Consider the following 19,373-nt stretch of genomic DNA (forward strand, 5'->3'; position numbering starts at 1 on the left):
GGGTCACCACAACATGAGGAACCGTATTAAAGGGTTGCGGCATTAGAAAGGTTGAGAACCACTGATAAATATGAGATGCTAGTGATAGCAAAGATTCTGGTTTCAAGGACATCACACAGGTTTTATAGTAAAATCAACACCCCAGAAACATAATGTCCAGCCTATTTCTTCTAATACAAAATCTTGTGCAAGATACCTCTTAAGCCATTGAATTTCTTCTGCACATGCCCAGATATGAAGAGACCCAAGAAGGTAAGAAATTTCTCTCAGCATTTATCAGCTGCTTATTGACAAATATCCAGAGAAGAACTGTCCCTAATAAAAAAAAGCCTTCCTCAAAGAGTATGTCAACCAGATATTCCTAACTCTGCCTCATCTAGAATCATGACCCCTGGCAAACCTCATAATTAGTGTTGCATGATACCTTATATAGAGGCTGGCATAGCATAATTGTGTAATCAAATATTAAAGGAATGAATGAATGAAGGTACGACAATTCTTATCAATCACCATCTCTTATCTGGATCACAATCACGTAGCTAATCTGCTACTGTTCCTCTCAGTTTCCCCATGGAATCAGAAATAGATTTAGGGCTTCTCCACTTCTGTTCCCATACAGTATGAACAACAATCAAAATCAAGAGCCAGAACAAGTTGATGCTATTGAATTCATATCTGATATACTTGTAAAAAGAAAACAATCACATATGACATATAAGAACTGTGGATCTATGTTGGTTCCCCATATTTTTTTTTTCTTTTCAATTTAATGGCCCTTGAAAGTCATGGTTATTAAGCCCCTGACACCCATATTTTATTTAGCCAAGTACTTTTCTAGGGAGCATTCCTTAAGTGGTCTTTTTTGAGACTTCCTGTTGCTTCTTTAGTGAAAATCGCCATTTAGAACAATGTATTTAATCTTCCTAAGTCTAAATCTCCTCATTTGTACCAACCTTATGTAATGAGTATGCATAAATTCTTAGCTTAGGGCCTGGCCAATAATAAATGCTCAATAAATATTAACTATTATTTTAAAAACTAGAGGCCTGGTGCACGAATTAGTGCACATTGAAAGGAAATTAATTAGAAAAAAATATTTTAGAGGCCGGGGAGGGACCGCAGGAGGTTAGCTCCAGAGCGTGTCTGGCCCATCTCGCCCAGTCCCAATCAGCCGGACCCCAGCAGCAAGCTAACCTACCAGTCGGAGTGTCTGCCCCCTGATGGTCAAGTGCGCATCATAGCCACTGGTAGAGTGGTCGACCAAATGGTCAGACACTTAGCATGTTAGGCTTTTATATATATAGATGTTGTTTGATAAATACTGAGTGGAACCAAGATGTATGAAATAGTGTTGAAGTGAATCCTCAATAAGTCCTAGTGGACTGAGTTTTCCCTTTTCTGCTGCTGTATTCCATATTTAATGATTTTCTCCCCATCATTTTAAGAGGCAGGAAAGGGAGGGGAGGAGAGCTATGCACATTAGCACTTGAAGGATGAGTAGCACTAGGAATCAAGAATTAATCTCAATGTAAAGAGGGAAGAAATTAGGCCTGGCCAAAGCAAAACATCCCTCTTCTAGGGAACAAAAATAAATTAAGATAAGAAGGATAACATGGGATTTCAGAGCATCTTAAAAGTCATACAGGCAATTCTGAACTTAACTTTATAGGAAGCCATTACAAGCTTTTAATCCAAGGGAGAAATGGAAGTACAATATTCTACAAAGTGTGTTAAGTTGTGAAAAAATGGAGACAAGGAATTAGCTCCAAGGGCTTTTCTAGCAACACAGGCTGAGATGATAATGGCCCTGTTAGGGTGCTGTTGGTGAGAAGGAGAAGGAAGAATCCAGAAGCTATTTTGGATATATTCATGTACAAGAAAGAACATGAATTCCATCTTTCCTGTACTTTTTACAAATGTTGCTAGTTAAAGAGATGCATCCTCATAAAGAAGAAATGTACAATTCTGATTTATTTATTCAGGTAAAAATTTCACCCACTTAGGCCACACAACTGGTTTTGGTTTTTATTGCACAATGCAAAATTATACCTGCTCACCATTTTCTATTATCCGCCCGGATATTCTCCCAACTGAAAAAATGGCCCAGTTTCTACCATATTTTTTTAAAAGAAAAAAATTGAGACTCAAACCCTAATTGCTCTACATTTTAAATAGTCTACCTACTATGTATTTTAATAGACAAATCTACAGCTAGCAAAACTACATTACCTTTGCCAGAAATAGACCCAAGAATGAACAATTGCCAGAATGTTAGTTCTTTCTTTATCAATGCACTTTTTCATTAAGTGTTTCACTTAATCCTCACAATAACCCTGAGGTAGGGATTATTATTACTATTTTAAAGCTAATATAACTATAGTTATAACAAATTGCCCAAGAGACTACATCTACAAAGGCTGAAGTCATGACTCTAATTCTTGGGTTCTGAACTCCAAATCCCTTTCACAGACAGCCTCCTCTTCCCACAGAAAAAGTACAAAAACCCCATCTACACATATTGGTTCTTTTCAGTCAGGGAACTATCATTTCTAATCTTTTCCCAGCATCTTCTAGATATGCACTTAGTCTTACATTTCAAAGGAGCAAGAATTCTTTGCTTACCTGGTCCTTCTCAGGTTTATCAGAAATGTCATTCAGACTGGCGGAAGTCAGATTCCTATGAGTCAGGGCTGGGCTACCTGGAAAAACAAAAGCAAATCCTAATTTAAGACTTCTTCTCAAAAGCACAGAGACTCTGGTTGAATATTTCATTAACACTCGTAGATGATGATGGGCATGGTGATGATGCTTTAGCTACGATCAAGGTTGGAGCGCAGATACGGTTAAAGGGAAAGTGTGAAAAATCTCCCATAACTTGTTGAAGTCTGACTGCCAATCCCTATTTTAAGATAAGTTACACTTGGAAAGAAACATCAAAAACAAAAGGCATAAAAACAAATGTACTCCCGGTTTGGTTGGTTTTTGTCCCAGCCCTTTCACACACAGCCTAACCTACCAGGTGCCTTTCCTTTTCCTCTCCCCTGCAGAGCCAGGCTCTTTCTCTTGTCAGCAGAGCTGGCCCCAGATTCAGGCCTACTGTCCTCTCTTCCAGGCCTCTGCAGTCCTTCCTAGGACACCCCTCATTCCAATCAACACAAAAAGCTATCTGTGTTCCTTTCTCTAGCTAACATTTTAATAAAAATATTTATCCTCCCCTAGATGGTTTGGCTCAGTGAACAGAGTGTCAGCCGGCAGACTAAAGGGTCCCAGGTTCGATTCCAGTCAAGGGCACATGCCTGGGTTGCAGGCTCAATCCCTAGTAGGGGGCGTGCAGGAGGCAGCCAATCAATGATTCTCATCATTGATGTTTCTATTTCTCTCTCCCTCTCCCTTCCTCTCTGAAATCAATAAAAATATATATTTTTTAAAAAGAATATTTCTCCTTAGTAGGCATCTGATCCAGAATCCCCATTCTTTGCCTCAAAATAGTGTTATCACAGGCTCCCCTTAGTTCCTGCATTCCCATTTGCCAGACTAAAATAACTGTGTCCCTTCTTCCCCCTTAACATGCCAAACTCCTTATTCAAGTCAAAGGATGGTTCAGGGGAACCAAGCTCTCTGGCAACACAGCTGCTGTAGGTAACATCCACTGGCAATCCAGTCAGTGATTTTAGACACTGTTAACACAAGCACAGAGAGGAAGGACATCTGGAAGAGTGAGAGACCATTTTCAAGTAGACTGTGTTAATCAACACAATACTGAACTTTCATTCTGCAGTTGACCTGAAAGCTCTAGGCTTACTAAGCAAAAGAGTAACTTTTTGAAGCCAGGGTGCTTGACCCACCCCTGCAGGGTGCTGAGTAATGCATTCATCCTTAATCCTCAATGGTCTGATTCAGGCTGGTCTTCACACCAAGAGGACAAGGGTTAGGGAAAAAAGCAGAAGTTCCAACACAGCTTCACATTTGCTTCCAAAAAAATATTTATTACAGACTTTAATTCCTTCCGATCAAAACTTCAACACAGAATTTTACAAAAGATTGCAATTTACTCTTAATAATTTAATGTGTATATACCAGCAGCTCTTTAAATTCTATAACTGTCTTTAACTACTAGATCAGGAAAATCATAATTTTCTGGGGCTGAGAGACAGGATGCTTTCCACTCCGTTGCATTTCATTGAGTAAGCATGTCCTAGGTCTCTGAAAGTCTTTACCTGGTGGGTTATTTTATTCTAGGAAAATCTGAGCACAGAGCATTTTTCAAAGGAAAGTAAGAGCTGAAAAAATGTTTATGTGCAATATTAAAAGAACTTCTTTGAAGGCCACATTTTCTTCTTTGAACTGCATGCACACCACTGGATACAAGCAATACCACGTACAAACATGAATGCCCCAAGGTAATGTTGGGTTTGAAACGCACAGGAAAGAAGTAGATATAATTTTGCACTTTATACTTAAAATATAAAACCAGTTATTTGAAGTAAATGGATAAAAAGTCTACCTGAGTAAGTAAAGAAATCTAAATTCTATACTCCTATGTCAATGAAACCTTAGAAATACTAATTATAAGTTAAATGTAGATTAGGTAAGCAATTAGATAAGATTAATTTCTAATTATAAAGCAATTGTATTAAGTTGAAGTACTGAAATAAATTGAAGGCAGTCTTTCATTAAGTAATTTAAATTTCCTGGGCAATATCCTAAACTCACTCACTGGTTTGCTTTGGAAATACTGAAAAGGAACATTTCAACCCAAGTCCTGCCCTAACTGCTGCAAAATCTGAGTATGGGGAAGCCAAATGAATAAGGTCTTTATTATGATGGTAATCTTAACTGATGTCACCACTTTTCCAAGAAACCTCATCTACTGTCTCATCATTTCTCATTTCTGAAAGACAGCTATCTATATTTGTATTACATGGGGAACGAAGAGGCACAGGTCCAAGGAAGAGGAAGGAACCAGATGGGGAAAAGGAGGCCAGTGTTAAGAAATAATCAACTCTATGGTCCCTCCTACACTTAACTTTTCTCATTAATAAAAGTACTATTTAAAAGTAAAATTAGGGCCCTGACCGGTTTGGCTCAGTGGATAGAGCGTCGGCCCGAGGACTGAAGGGTCCCAAGTTCGATTCCGGTCAAGGGCATGTACCTTGGTTGCGGGCACATCTCCAGTGGGAGGTGTGCAGGAGGCAGCTGATCGATGTTTCTCTCTCATCGATGTTCCTGACTCTCTATCCCTCTCCCTTCCTCTCTGTAAAAAATCAATAAAATATATTTTTAAAAAAAAAGTAAAATTAGGAATGTTCCCTAATGTTTAACTTTGTAATACGCTAGAAGAATTCAAAGTCAACACTTCTAGGTAAGCCCTAAGGAGATGATCAGCATTCTTCAATCTTTTCCCACCTCCCTCCCTAACAAATTCCTCACCCTTACACCCTAACACCTTGAACCAGAGACAAATGCTTCCCAATTCCCAACCTGTGGCCCCAGACCAACAGCATCAGCACCACATGAGAACTTGTTAGAAATGCAAATTCCTGGGACTCACCCCAAATCAACTATATCAAAACTCTGGGTATGGGGCTTAGCAACGTGGGCACTAACAAACCTTGGAAGTGATTCTGAAACATGCTAAAGTTTGAGAATTACTGCTCTAAATAAACCAGTTATCTTAACCAAAGGGTGTCCCAGTCAGAATCAGAGTTGAGAGGGGGTTAAATAAGCTAAAGTAGCCAGAGTGGCAGTTCTGATAACCTTTTCTCCCCCAAGCTACTGCTTCAAACTGTCCTATCCAAGCAAATCAGTAAATTAGCATCCTTGCCACATAAACAGACAAAAAATGGTCATGCCAGGCTTTTCCTCTAAATCATCACCTACACTATCAAGTAAATAACTAACTTTGTTTTGGAAGTTCACTGTTTTAATTAGCCTTTTCCAGAAACATACCACCCAATTCAAAAAGACAAGGACAAGAGCCAAAAGAGATGACAAACCAAATTATATCTGGGAATCAGAAATCTGAGTGCAGCATTTTAGCAGACCCAAAAGCTGTTATACAACAGGTCCCTAACAACGTTCTATTGTGGATATTTTGCACCTGACATTCAATAAGACGCATTGTCAGAACAAACCAGTGCTTTCTATTTAGAGTTTTATCCTATAATGTAAACTCATTATACTGCAGTCCTGAGTGAGTGGGGGTAGCAGAGGAAAATGTCCCCTTGTACCAGAAAGGTGTGTTACAAGGATACCCTAAAGCGTGCTACCACTTGTGCAAGCAGTGATTCCTTTACTCGGAGCTGCCACCAGCAGGCACTTCCAATCTGAAATCCAGGGCATACAGATGTCTTAAAACTGTTCTTGGTCCAAAGAAATTTTGGGTTTTAAGTGTTGGTTTTTAAAAAGAAGAAAAAGTAGGACCAGCCTCATGTGCATTAATTATAATGAATTCGCATATCCCTGATTTCTTGCCATAAGAAAAAGAAAGCTTTGGAGAATCACATTTTCAAGCAGTTTCACACAATCAAAAACAATTTCATTTTCTAAGTACCCACTTGGCAGGTACATACTGTCTTCTATAAAAACTAATTGCATTCTGTACTAAGTTTGAAAATCATTTTTATTCTTTAGCACACATGTAGCAATTCATAAAATCCTCTGCAAGTATATCTCCTCGATAAAATAAAAAGGGGTGAGGAGAGTGTACAGCATAGGAAGAGGATGATATGTAAAAGTGTACATATCAGCCTGGCAGGTGTGACTCAGTGGTTGAGCATCCACCCATGAACCAGGAGGTCATGGTTCGATTCCCAGTCAGGACGTATGCCTAGGTTGCGGGCTTGATCCCCACTGTGGAGTGTGCAGGAGGCAGCCAATCAATGATTCTCTCTCATTAGTGGTGTTTTTATCTCTCTGTTCCTCTCCCTTTCTCATTCTGAAATCAATAAAAACATATTTTAAAATTTTTTAATAGAGTACATATTAGATAAAATTGCAAATATGTGTGTGATGACACATATATTGCCACATGCACACCTCATACCTTTATAACGAGCCAATAGAGAACCTAGGAACAAGGTAAAACAAAGATCACATGGGCTATGAGATAAACTGGGTTTTTATTCTTACTAATATTTAAATAATATTTTAAAAATATATATTTATATTATTTTGCCCTGACTGGGAATTGAACCCTGACCTCCTGGTTCATAGGTCAATGCTCAACCACTGAGCCATGCCAGTTGGGCATTAAATAATATTTTTACCATAAAAATAACTAAGGTAACTTACATGTAATGGACATTTAAATGAATCTGGGCATTAATGTCAGAAAGTTTAGAGCCATGGGTATGATTTGAACTGCTTGGGACCACAAAACAATATGTAGTTTCAGAATAATGCATACTAATATGTTCTGTCTCCCAATGACTCACTGATGGTTTCCCCCTGCGCTTGTTGTTATAACAAATCTACTAGAAAATGTCTCTATCTAAGATTAAGGACCAACTAATCTTTTTTAGTACTAGGTACTTGAACTTCCATAATCTTAACCCTTACATAAACACTTTGCGGTTAGTATTGTTATTACCACTTTAACATAAACATGAACTCCAAGGCAGTTAAATTTATGATCACACAGCAAATGGTAAAAACATAATTTAAATCTGGATCTCTTAATACAAATCCCACTGCCTCTGAGGAAAAAAAAATGGTCTCTCTATGTTATTTACATAAATAAACACATGAACTTCACTTCTAATGAAGAGAAAATTTACAGTATAACTACAAAGAATATATCCTATTTCCATGCCAATTGTGTGCAATATATTACTAAAAATGTTTAAGATAAAAAAGCTCTTGGTTTCCAATTTTAGATGTTCCAAAAAATGAAATTTACACATCTTTGTGTTTTTATTTTCATAAAGAAAAAAATGAGGGGGGAGGGCAGATATTCAACTCAGCTAGTCTGTTTAGCACTGAGATTAAATAGTAACTCCAAACCACTGTTCTGTAACAAAAAAGAAAATATGCTAAAAACAATAAAATGTAATTATAAAAGCAATAATGCCACATGCTTCTGAATGTGCTAATTCACAGACATAGTAAGGTCCAACAATGATCATACAGCCAATTCTTCATTATTTCCATGTTGGTTTTCCGCATTTCAAGTTACTCCAAATGCAATTCCCATTTCAACCACTAATCAGGAATATAATGAGACAGAATAAATCACAATAAGTTTAACTGAGAAAGTCTAGAAGAAATGGCTAATGGATAAGCTTGGATTTTATCAGACAAGTTTCCTCGTCTTCCATGGCAACAGAATTTTAAGAGCTCTCCCCACCAAAAACAATATTAAAATAAGCATGTCATTAAAAATTCCAACCCCTTCTCATTCCCTACCTCCAAATAAAATACAGAAATATTTAAAATATAAATATTAGACTAAGGGAAGTTAAAAATATCATCAGAAGGAGCTCTCTGAAGGAACTTCATGACTAAGAGAAAATCAATTTGAATATTTTTGCTTCTTTCAATTGCAACTGTTATGTTTTATTTAGAGAACTTCTGCTGTTTATGATTTAATATGATGTAAACTCCAAGGGTCCAGAGCCATGGCCTTCAGTTTATCTTGTTCACAGTTATAGCCTCTGAGCTTGGCACTAGTGACACTTAGTAAGTATTTGTGAATGAATGAATAACAACTGGGTATCATTTTACCTCCATTTTGAGTTACTATAAGCACTACTGTTCAAAGTCCATTTCCTATGGAGGGAGATGCTGTGTGCACACTTCAATAGCCTTCAGACTTGGAAAGCCTTAGAGTACATAAGGAAGAAGTTTGCAGCTGACCCAGAACTAACAGAAGGAAAGGACTCTGCCAAAGTAGCTTAAAGCCGTCAGTCGGCAGTGGAACAAATAAAAACACCCTGTAAAGGAAGAATCAGGAGGTGAGAATAAAAGGAGAAATAAGGGAGAGTGTCAGCACGTCAGCAAAAGGAAAGGAGAGCCTTGGGTAGAGAACTCTAGGGGAAAGGAAATAACTCAGTATTGTAATTGGCTTTGAAAGTTAAGCAAATTTGGAGAAAAGAAGACTTGAAAAGATCCAGATAACTATCAAAGTATGTTAGTCAAGTTCTAGCCAAAAGCTCAAGTCATCCCTAATGTATGGGACAAAGACAATGGAAGGGACATCTTCTAGAGAGAACTAGAAGTGCACAGAGGCCAAACCACAATATAATGAACACCTATGCCAATGAGTCCTCACAGAGACTACTCTTTACTTTTAAAGACCGTTCTCTACCTATTGAGATCTTGACTGTCCACATGCCGCTTGATAATCTTTCCAACTTCAATCACCTTGACCCTATTCTCTCCCGTTTTTGAGTTTTCTGCTACTCTTTGGGCTTTTCCCAAGAGTTAATGTTAGGTCTTAGACTTCAATGTCAAATATACAAGGTTCATCTCTTCTAATTCTTTTAAAATTTATATCAACAAAAGCAAAATGCTCTAACCATGGAGACTCCCATTTTAATAATATTACACTGGATATTTAATTTCTATTATACTCTAAAACAGATAGTTTTTATTAAGAAAGCATTTCATTCTCTTTCTGCATCAGATACATAAAAAAGACAGAAAAAAAAACAAAAAAACAAACAAACCTCTACTCAGTTGAATAAACATTCAGAGGCAAACAAGGACTGAAAAACTTACTAAATAGAAAAGTCCCATAAAGTACTTCAAGGAATCTGTGGTCCCTGTATTACATACAGAATTTGTGATCCAATACTAATTCTTTCTCTGTATCTCACATGCACGCACACACCCACCCACCCACCCCCCCCCACACACACACACACACCACACACATAAAATTATGAACAAAAAGTTATTCTGCCCAGCTCGCATGGCTCAGTGGTTGAGCTTTGACCTAAGAACCACGAGGTCATGGTTCGATTCCCGGTCAGGGCAGATGACCGAGTTGTGGCCTCAATTCCCAGTGTGGCGTGTGCAGGAGGCAGCCAATCAATGATTTTCTCTCATCACTGAGATTTCTATTTCTCTCTCTCTCCCTTCCTCTCTGAAATCAATAAAAATAAATTTTAAAAGAAAATACTAAAAACAAAATAATATAAAACCACATCAATTAAAAAAAAAAAAACTGGTGGAAGACTAACAGAAACAGACTTCCAAAACTTTCTGGATGAAGAAGAGCAGATGGTATATTAGAACTTGGAACAATCTGCAGAGTATAGAAACTGCAGTGTAAAATATGTGCAGAGAGGCATGTGTCAAAAAGGAGATCTTCCCTGCAAAACTCCAAAGACGCTCACACTGGAAGAGGCCAAATATAATGGGGGTTGAAAGAGATGAGTTTATGGAAACTCTATGCACCGAAAGTTTACCACCACCCCAGTGGGCAGAGCACCCAGCAGCCATTACACCACAGGGCTGTTTGCTAAAGAGGTGTTAGAGAACACAGGGGTAATTAGTGCAGGTAATTTGTACCTCAGAGCAGTCTTCTGAACTCTAGAATTTAGGGGATACATCAGGATAACATTTTCTACTCATTCAAAAACAAATACTTTTTCTTAAATACAAATGAGCAATTGAAGATCATCAAATATTTGAGAAAGCCTAAAACACACACCAAAAAAAAACCCCACACAATTTCAATTTTTAAAAATATAATTTTAAAAATTTAAATAAAAACTCTTACCAGTCTGCAGAGAGATTAAGAAGCTATTATAGCCTTGACCAGCGTGGCTCAGTGATTAGAGGGTCGGCCTGCATACCTAAGGTTCTCAGGACATATACCTAGTTGTAGGTTCGATCCCTTGCCCAGGTGGGATGCCTGGGGTAGGCAACCAATCAATGCCTGTCTGTCTGCCTGTCTCTCTCTCTCTCTCTCTCTCTCTCTCTCTCTCTCTCTCTCTCTCTCTCCATCCCATCCCTTCTTCTTGCCCTCCCTTACACTCTCTCTAAAAATCAGTGGGGTTAAAAATAATCCTAGGGTGCAAATTTAAAAAAAGGAAAGAAGGAAGCTATTATATTCATAAAATATGTACAAGATGTTATAAAAAATAAAGCAAAAAATACTTTAGAGTTATAATTACTTTTAAAGACCATATATCATTGCAAATAAAATAAAATAAACAATATAAAGGTTAGAAAATATAATAAGGAAAATATTCCAAAAAATGTAAGGGTAGAGGTGCCATAGTCCTTAGCTAGTTATCTAAAGGAAGAAAGCAAAGAGAGCCAGACATTGTTGAGCATATTCAGCTGGGAAGCTGAGGCCTGTTTGCTTCACTAGGAAGCTACAGCTTCACACCCCAAGAAATCAGCATTGTCCCTCCAAGGGGATTAACACCCCTCCCTTCTCCCCTCTGGTACTGGGCAGCTGGAGGAGAGATAAGGACTGCCCAATGAAGTCAAACACAGGGGGAGGTGTTTGACCCTAGAGGCCTGTCAGTCTAACCTGGGAGAAAAGATCATTGGCTAGGGGGTGGAGCCACTGCAAGCCTGTGAAATTTGGTATTTTGAAAAAGCTCCTGGTTACAATCCCTGGAGAGAAAGCATTCTCATCCATTCATTCTCTCTCTCTCTCTCTCTCTCTCTCTCTCTCTCTCTCTCTCTCTCTCTCTCTCTCTCTCTCTCTCGGATCTGCACTGGTCCTGTGATGGCCGCCCCTACCCTGTTACTTTCTGCTCTCTCCTGCCAGGGACTAGTAGAACATGGGGATCTGGTGGCCAACTAAGGCTGGCAGACTATGTGGGCTCTGAAGAACTATGAAGCATAACTCTGGGCACTAGCTTTCATTTTGGCCCTGCAGAAAACATGGTTGGTCTTTCTCCATGGCTTGATGGAGAGGGGACATTGGGAGCCCAGGGGGCAGGGGCAGGGGCAGCCATCACTAATAAGCCACCTTGCCACATCACAATCTCCTGTGAGTGGGTCCTTGAAATGCTTTTCTGGGGATCCCCTGAGGAGCCTGTTTCCCACTGACAGCAAGGGGGACAAACAGCCAGAAAACCTGAGAGAAAAGATCAGAGGAACAGAGGCTGCTCCAGGAAGGCCAGCAGCTGACTATTAGGAGCCCTACTAACCTGTTAACCCATTGAAAAAGAGAACAGTATTAAAGAAAATATACCAGATCTAAAGGATATGTTTCTTCAAATCACAAGGGTCCCAAGAGAAAAATAAACAAACCACACACACACACACACACACACACACACACACACACACACACACACATCCAGCCCTATATATAGATGAATCATTGTGAAAATTCACAATACCAAGAATGAAGAAAATATTCTAAGATTTTTTATCTACAGAGGAAAGAAAATAAGAATCAGACTTTTGGAATTCTCTTAAGGAATGATAGAAGAGAATGGGACCATATTTTCAAAGTTCTGGGAGAAAAATCATTTCAACATGTAATCCTGTACTCATCCAAATAATACATGTGGAAATACACACACACACACACACACACACACACACACACACACACACAATGAAACTTTTAGGGAATAAAAAAAGGTCAACTCTTATATATGCCCTTTTATACAAAGTTACTTGAAGCGTGATTTACCAAAATGAAGGAACAGACTAAGAAAAAGAGAGACGTGGTCTTGAACTCAGGAGAGCAGTGAAAGTAAAAGAACAGCAGCTGTGCAGCAGGTCTGGAGGACCAGGTGTCTTATGCAGCAAGAGGGTGGTGCGGGGCAGTGGGGGACAACAGGACGATGGATCTGCAAGAAGGAGGTATCTATAGGGTTTACTGTATCCCTGAAATATTGAAAAAGTTTGGGAACAAAGTAATGTTAGGTGATTCTAAAAAATGTAATTTAAAACTCTAGGTTTAAAAAAAATGTACAAAGATAAAATGTGATCATAGTCCAATCTATAGCTTTAGAGTAAATAATATTCATATAGTCATAATAATATAAATGATATTATGCGTTTCTGACTTTAGAATTGACTGACAAAAAACACAGATATTATTTGTAGAGACAAGAATGTAAATCTAACCAATATTGACAATAAGTAGGAGAAGTACTGATGACAGAAGCCTGGAAGTGAAAATAGCAAGGAGAGGGGCAAGGAAAGGAATATAACGAGGAGAGGGGTAGGGAAGTCAATATCCCTTTCCTCAAGTAAGATGTCAAAAGATCCCACCAATACTTGCCACAAATGAATAAACAAACAAAACAAATAAATAACAAAAGCATAGGTTTATTGCTTAAATATTACAAATGTAATTAACAGAACTAAGAGGAAGATACAAACATATTTGGAGGACAGAAACATGGTTGCATAAAATAGATAAAATGTTTTCTAGCAAAGAAAAAATTAACAGACAATATCTAAGATTGATAAACAAGAAATAGCAAGGTAAGCTAATTATAAAGAGATATATATATAAAGAGATTCCTAAAATAAATTTTTAAAATAGAAACAATTTAAAGAATTACAAGTGGTTGTTACAAGGGCGGGCCCAGGAATATGAAGCCGAACAGTTCATTTTTTCATTTGAAATCCTTCTGGGCTCTTCAATTCCATAACGATTTGCACATAATACTTTAAAAAAATATAATACATGTCTATTTATCATATGATAAATGTTAAGTAGGTACACTTTGATTATTTCTAAGTACCTGAGATTAAGTTGAAACATTATTGCTAGCAGACAACCTTGGAAGATTTAATTAGATCAAATTTTAATGTAAACATTGAGATCAAAATTTAAATAAATTTAAAATCAATTTTTAAGTAGTTTTAACATGCTCCATGAAATAATAAATATTTACACTATTTTTAAAATCACAGCAAGGGAAATTTTTCCTGAAGGTTCTGTCTGAATTATCAAAGATTTACACCGATAGTTTTAGTCAACAAAAATACTTATACCTGAAAATTATATGCAGAAAAAAAGAGCATGCACAGAAAAGCCATTTAATATAGTTCTGCATCAATGGCCAAATAAATACATACATATGGATGTCAATATCAATGCCGATATAGAAACCGTTTATACGTATTAGATATAATTATAAACTTATAGTATATCTCATAAACTGTAAGTTTGTAAGTATTAGATATGTAAGTATTAGATAGGGATAGACACAGACATAGATATAAAACTTTAAGAGTATAAGGCACATGCCCTAACCAGTTTGGCTCAGTGGATAGAGCGTCGGCCTGTGGACTAAAGGGTCCCAGGTTTGATTCCTGTCAAGGGCATGTACCTTGGTTGTGGGGTATCCCCAGTGGGGAGTGTGCAGGAGGCAGCTGATCGATGTTTCTCTCTCATCAATGTTTGTAACTATCCCTCTCCCTGCCTCTCTGTAAGAAGTCAATAAAATATATTTTTTTAAAAAAGAGTATAAAGCACAGTCTCTAGGCCCCCAGTTACAAATGTAGCCCCTCCTCGTGGCTCCTGATTCATGGCTCAGAAACAGGGATTTGGGGAAAAATCATTTAAATTGGCTTCCTGGGCAGTAACTCCACATGGCCTTGCTGACACACATGCAATTAGTTAATACACACTGAGCAATAATAATTACAGGTCACTCACAGCTCAGAGAGCAGCCTCCAGAAAAGGACACAAACATCTCCGGGCCAATGCCTCTATCCCCCAAATGTCCTGAAGACTCTCAGTTACGTACTGTAAGTCTGGGTGACAGCAAAAGCAGGGGACAGCCCCTTTCCTGGTGTGCACTTACTCAGACCCTCCTTTCTCCCCCTTGGAGAAAGTCAGCCAAAGTGACCTCTAGATTCCAAGTGATAGCTTTGAGGCCACAAGTGATCCTAGGGCAGGGGTGGGCAAACTTTTTGACTCAAGGGCCACAATGGGTTCTTAAACTGGACCGGAGGGCCGGAACAAAAGCATGGATGGAGTGTTTGTGTGAACTAATATAAATTCAAAGTAAAGGAGCGGAGGGGAGAGCAAGAGAACCAGATAGAACAGCCGGATCCGGCCCGCGGGCCGTAGTTTGCCCACGGCTGTTAGGGTTACGCTGGGGAATTCTGATCAGAATTAAGATGCGCTCAGGATTTCCCTCTTAATGAAAAACCAGAGCTGAACTGATGCTTGCAGTGCCAAGTTGATCCTGTCCTACTCCAAAACCATGTCGTCATCTATTCTAAGAAATCCCAAGGGACCCGGCTGGTGTGGCTAAGTGGTTGAACGTTGACTTATGAACCAGGAGGTCACGGTTCAATTCCTGGTCAGGGCACATGCCTGGGTTGCGGCCTCTTGATAGCTCGATCCCCAGTGTGGGGCATGCAGGAGGCAGCCGATCAATGATTCTCTCATCACTCATGTTTCTATCTCTCTTTCCCTCTCCTTTCCTCTCTGAAATTAACAAATATATATAAATGAATAAATCCAGAGAGTAAGGATCTTTAACTCCATGACACAGATCTGCATGACACCAACTGCCACAGCCGTTTTTCTGATGGTGGGTGGGGGTGTACAGGGTGGTGGCTCACACCTCACCTCTCTCAGATGAACCTAATGGTCCATAAGGAGAAATACAAAAAGAACCCCAGAGATAACTTGTCAGCATTGTATCATGGAAAGAAGAAAAAATTGAGTATGAAAAGGTGGTAAAACGGGAGTAATGCTCTTTTACAGGATTGTTGAAAGGATTAAGCAGGGAAACATGTGAACAATAGTTCTGCACAGTTGCTCAATCAACGTTCATGGTTTTCTCCTTCCCTTTGGCCTGAAACCACATGCATAAATCCCCTTAGAACTAAAGATGCTCAAGAAACTGTGAACTCCAGGCGCCATGGTAGGATCCCACCATGTGTAATTTTCCAGGCTTAGGAGACCAATTCAGAGAACTGAGAGGCTGCAGCGGGGAGGGGCGGGGCGGTTGAAATAATCTGAGCCAAATCAAGAAATGGGGACTGAGGCCTAAAGTAGCTGTGATTCATCACACAGAGGGCATGCAGGGACTTCAGACAAACCAGAGGGTATTCATCACACAGAGGGACTTCAGACAAACCAGAGGTAGAGAGCTTCTAGGAAAGGTGTCAGATGTCCTGCTGAGCACAGAGGTCATTAATAAATATTTACCTGAGAAACCTATGCTTTTGATGTGTTATATCGTGGTGACAGAAAGTTCTTAAGGTGATCACTACTGTGTTCTGAGGAGACTGTGGTCTCAGTTCATTCTAGCACCTCTCCCTCTGATTTGAAGGCAATATATGCCTTTCTATATTTACTACTACAGTGGAATAGAGGGTGAAATGAGTAGAACAAGAGCAAAGGGTAAAACATATGAAACCTCAATCAACAACCCCCCAAAAAGATGCAGAGACTCCAAGAATGCTTCACCAGGTCTAGTTATGCTGTTTAACGACAGCATAAATCAGTGGGCAAAGATCCTTTCTAGAAAATCTATTTTTGGCTAAACCAAAATGAAGAAGGGGAAAAGCAGAAAATTAGAAAAAAAAACTCCTATCAGTAATAATTTTAATCAGTATCAAAACTTTTGCTTCAGAAATTCATCTAGTACAGTAGACTGGAATTTTCTCACAGTTACATGTTATCTCTAGAGGAATATAATACAGATGGTATAAGTTTAAATGCCCCAAGGGGTAGATACACTGGAAGGCTGTGTATGTTATTATAGATGTGTCTCATAGAATCACAGAATTAAAAAGTACCTGGAGATCATAATCAAGTTCTTTCCCAAGCAGTTCTATAATATCAGACAGAGCCAGTCTCTTAATATCTGCTTATATATTTTGGATGACAGGAACCTTGCCATATAATGAGGTAACCAATTTCATTGTAATAAAGCTCATGATTACCTGTGGCAAATTTCTCAAGTAGATAGCAGCATGTGGATGGACCAAGAGACGGTATGTGCCGTTTCAAAGCACACACATGCATAGCAAGAGCTCGCTTTCATTTAAATACACATAACTTCTTATAAATAATGTACATCCTCATATATTCCCAGGATTGACTATGGATTTCATAAACAGAGGCCCTTGCTTTACCTTTACAATTCTCTGGCACAGGGGAGGTGGTTCCTGCAGCCCTCATTCCCTTCCCCCGCGCCCCACCCCCCCCAAAAAAAAACCCACGCAAAACACTGTTAAACAAAGGTACCTTGATATGAAAGTCTACATCCTTGTACAAAAGATAAGGAACTATATCCTTGCCAACTGGGGTTCACCAGCCTGAACCTGGATCAGGTCACTGATCCTTTTGGAAAATCATGAAAACAAAAATTACAAATACTTATCTAAAACATCAGGAGTCTTGAGTCAATATCTTCTCCCCAAAAATGTTCACCCTTAGAGCCTGGTTCTGTTCTCTGAAGCAGCAAAGTCTACTTTCCTCCACTTGTTTGTATTAAGCTAGCCCTCATCCTGAGCCAACTGCGTTTCCCTTTCTCCGATTCCTCTAAACAACATTCCCAGGCTGAGTCGGATCTCTTGCTATCTGATCACTTTCTAGATCAGCGGTCCCCAACTGGTGGTCGGCGGACCACTGGTGGTCCGTAAGGTCCAAAAGGTTGGTGACTGCGGTCCTAGCCTAGATGGTCTCTATGTCCTCATTCTCCCCTTCAGTTGTGACTCACTCTCTCTATACCAGTGGTTCTCAACCTTTCTAATGCTGCGACCCTTTAATACAGTTCCTCATGTTGTGGTGACCCCCAACCATAAAATTATTTTCATTGCTACTTCATAACTGTCATTTTGCTACTGTTATGAATCGTAATGTAAATATCCGTGTTTTCCGATGGTCTTAGGCTCTACAGCAGCGTTTCTCAACCTGTGGGTCACGATCCACAGGTTGAGAACCGCTACCAGGGTCACCTAAAACCATCGGAAAACACAGATATTTACATTACGATTCATAATCGTAGCAAAATTACAGTTATGAAGTAGCAATGAAAATAATTTTATGGTTGGGGGTCACCACAACATGAGGAACTGTATTAAAGGGTCGCGGCATCAGAAAGGTTGAGAACCACTGCTCTACATACACTCCCACTTTGCTCAGGAGAATCAGTTTATCACAAACTTCACTCTCCCCTTGGTAAAAACTGGTTGAACCAGTAGGTCTCTAAAGGTGGAGACTGTGTCTGCCTTGTTCATTGTATTTTCGCAGCACCTAGCTGAGCGCTGGCCAGAGAGTGGTAGTTAAAAATATTTACATGAATGAATGAATGAATGAATGGACAGTTTACATGAATTAATATAACACCCAAAAACTCTATCACTACAACTGGATATAGTGAATGTATCATCACTAAAGGAGAAGGGATACTACCAATTCAAGGGGATAATAATCATTCTTACTGAAGACAATAGTCTCAAACACCACTGACATCATTACAAATAAAAATAACCTACACAGTTCAGCCACTAACTAGTCCAAAGGAAATGGCCACTTTCTTACAGGCTCTAGGCCAGCCGTGGGCAAACTACGGCCCGCGGGCCGGATCCAGCCCGTTCAGCTGTTCTATCCGGCCCGCAGAGCCGAAAGAGCAGAGGGTTCTCTTGCTCTCCCCTCCGCTCCTTTACTTTGAATTTATATTAGTTCACACAAACACTCCATCCATGCTTTTGTTCCGGCCCTCCGGTCCAGTTTAAGAACCCATTGTGGCCCTCGAGTCAAAAAGTTTGCCCACCCCTGCTCTAGGCAGTTCCCTCAAAAGACTGTTAAAAATTATTCAAAGATGTCCTTTAGAAATTGAAGAAATGAGTCAACCTTGACATCGACAGCTATTCCTAAAATCCAGACCACAGTCTAAATGTGTGCTGGGAGAATTGATTTTTAAAGTAAGACATTTATTGAGGGGAAAACTTGTCATTACAATTGGAGTTACCCTATTCTTCCTCCTCAAAAAGAATGATGATATTAGTCTCTCTGCCACATTCACCTAACAATACTGTTCTTTGACTGGTAACCATGGTTGCTACTTGTAAAACCCATCACAGCGTATGGCTTTTCTGAAGCAAAAGCTGATCATGGCCCATAATAGTTTGTGTGCTCCAGCTGTTTCCTGGAGTCATTAAGAATGGGCCTTAGAAAACAGAACCATCCCAGAAAATTACACTTTGGAATGCTGACTTGCTGTCTCTCATTAAGAAATACTAGGAATTTCATTTTCTGATGTGAAATGACAAAACTCTGAATGGTAAGTGTCCACACCTCTTATTAGCAGACAAGAGCACTATCTATGGCTGAAAGTAGGAAGACCTGAAGACAGAGAGAATGAGAAGCAAAAGAGAAATAAAAAGGAAGCGTGCCATCTGGAGTCTGCACACCTGAATGCAAACCCTGGTGCCCCACTTACTGGGTGACTTCAAGGACTCCCCTG

At 39.3% G+C, this 19,373-nt stretch overlaps 1 protein-coding gene across 3 annotated transcripts in view; it reads right to left on the reverse strand.

Annotated features, from left to right (window-relative positions):
• Positions 1–19,373, reverse strand: part of SLC4A4 (solute carrier family 4 member 4) — a 348,112-nt gene that overhangs the window by 137,792 nt on the left and 190,947 nt on the right. For all 3 annotated transcript variants that reach the window (XM_080659937.1, XM_080659935.1, XM_080659936.1), the window contains one exon: positions 2,623–2,699. In XM_080659937.1, coding sequence (XP_080516063.1) covers positions 2,623–2,699 — 77 coding nt within the window. The remainder of the gene's footprint in view (positions 1–2,622; positions 2,700–19,373) is intronic.

This window comes from Plecotus auritus (assembly GCF_963455305.1).
Source record: "Plecotus auritus genome assembly, chromosome: 1".
NCBI classification, from domain to species: Eukaryota; Metazoa; Chordata; class Mammalia; order Chiroptera; family Vespertilionidae; genus Plecotus; species Plecotus auritus.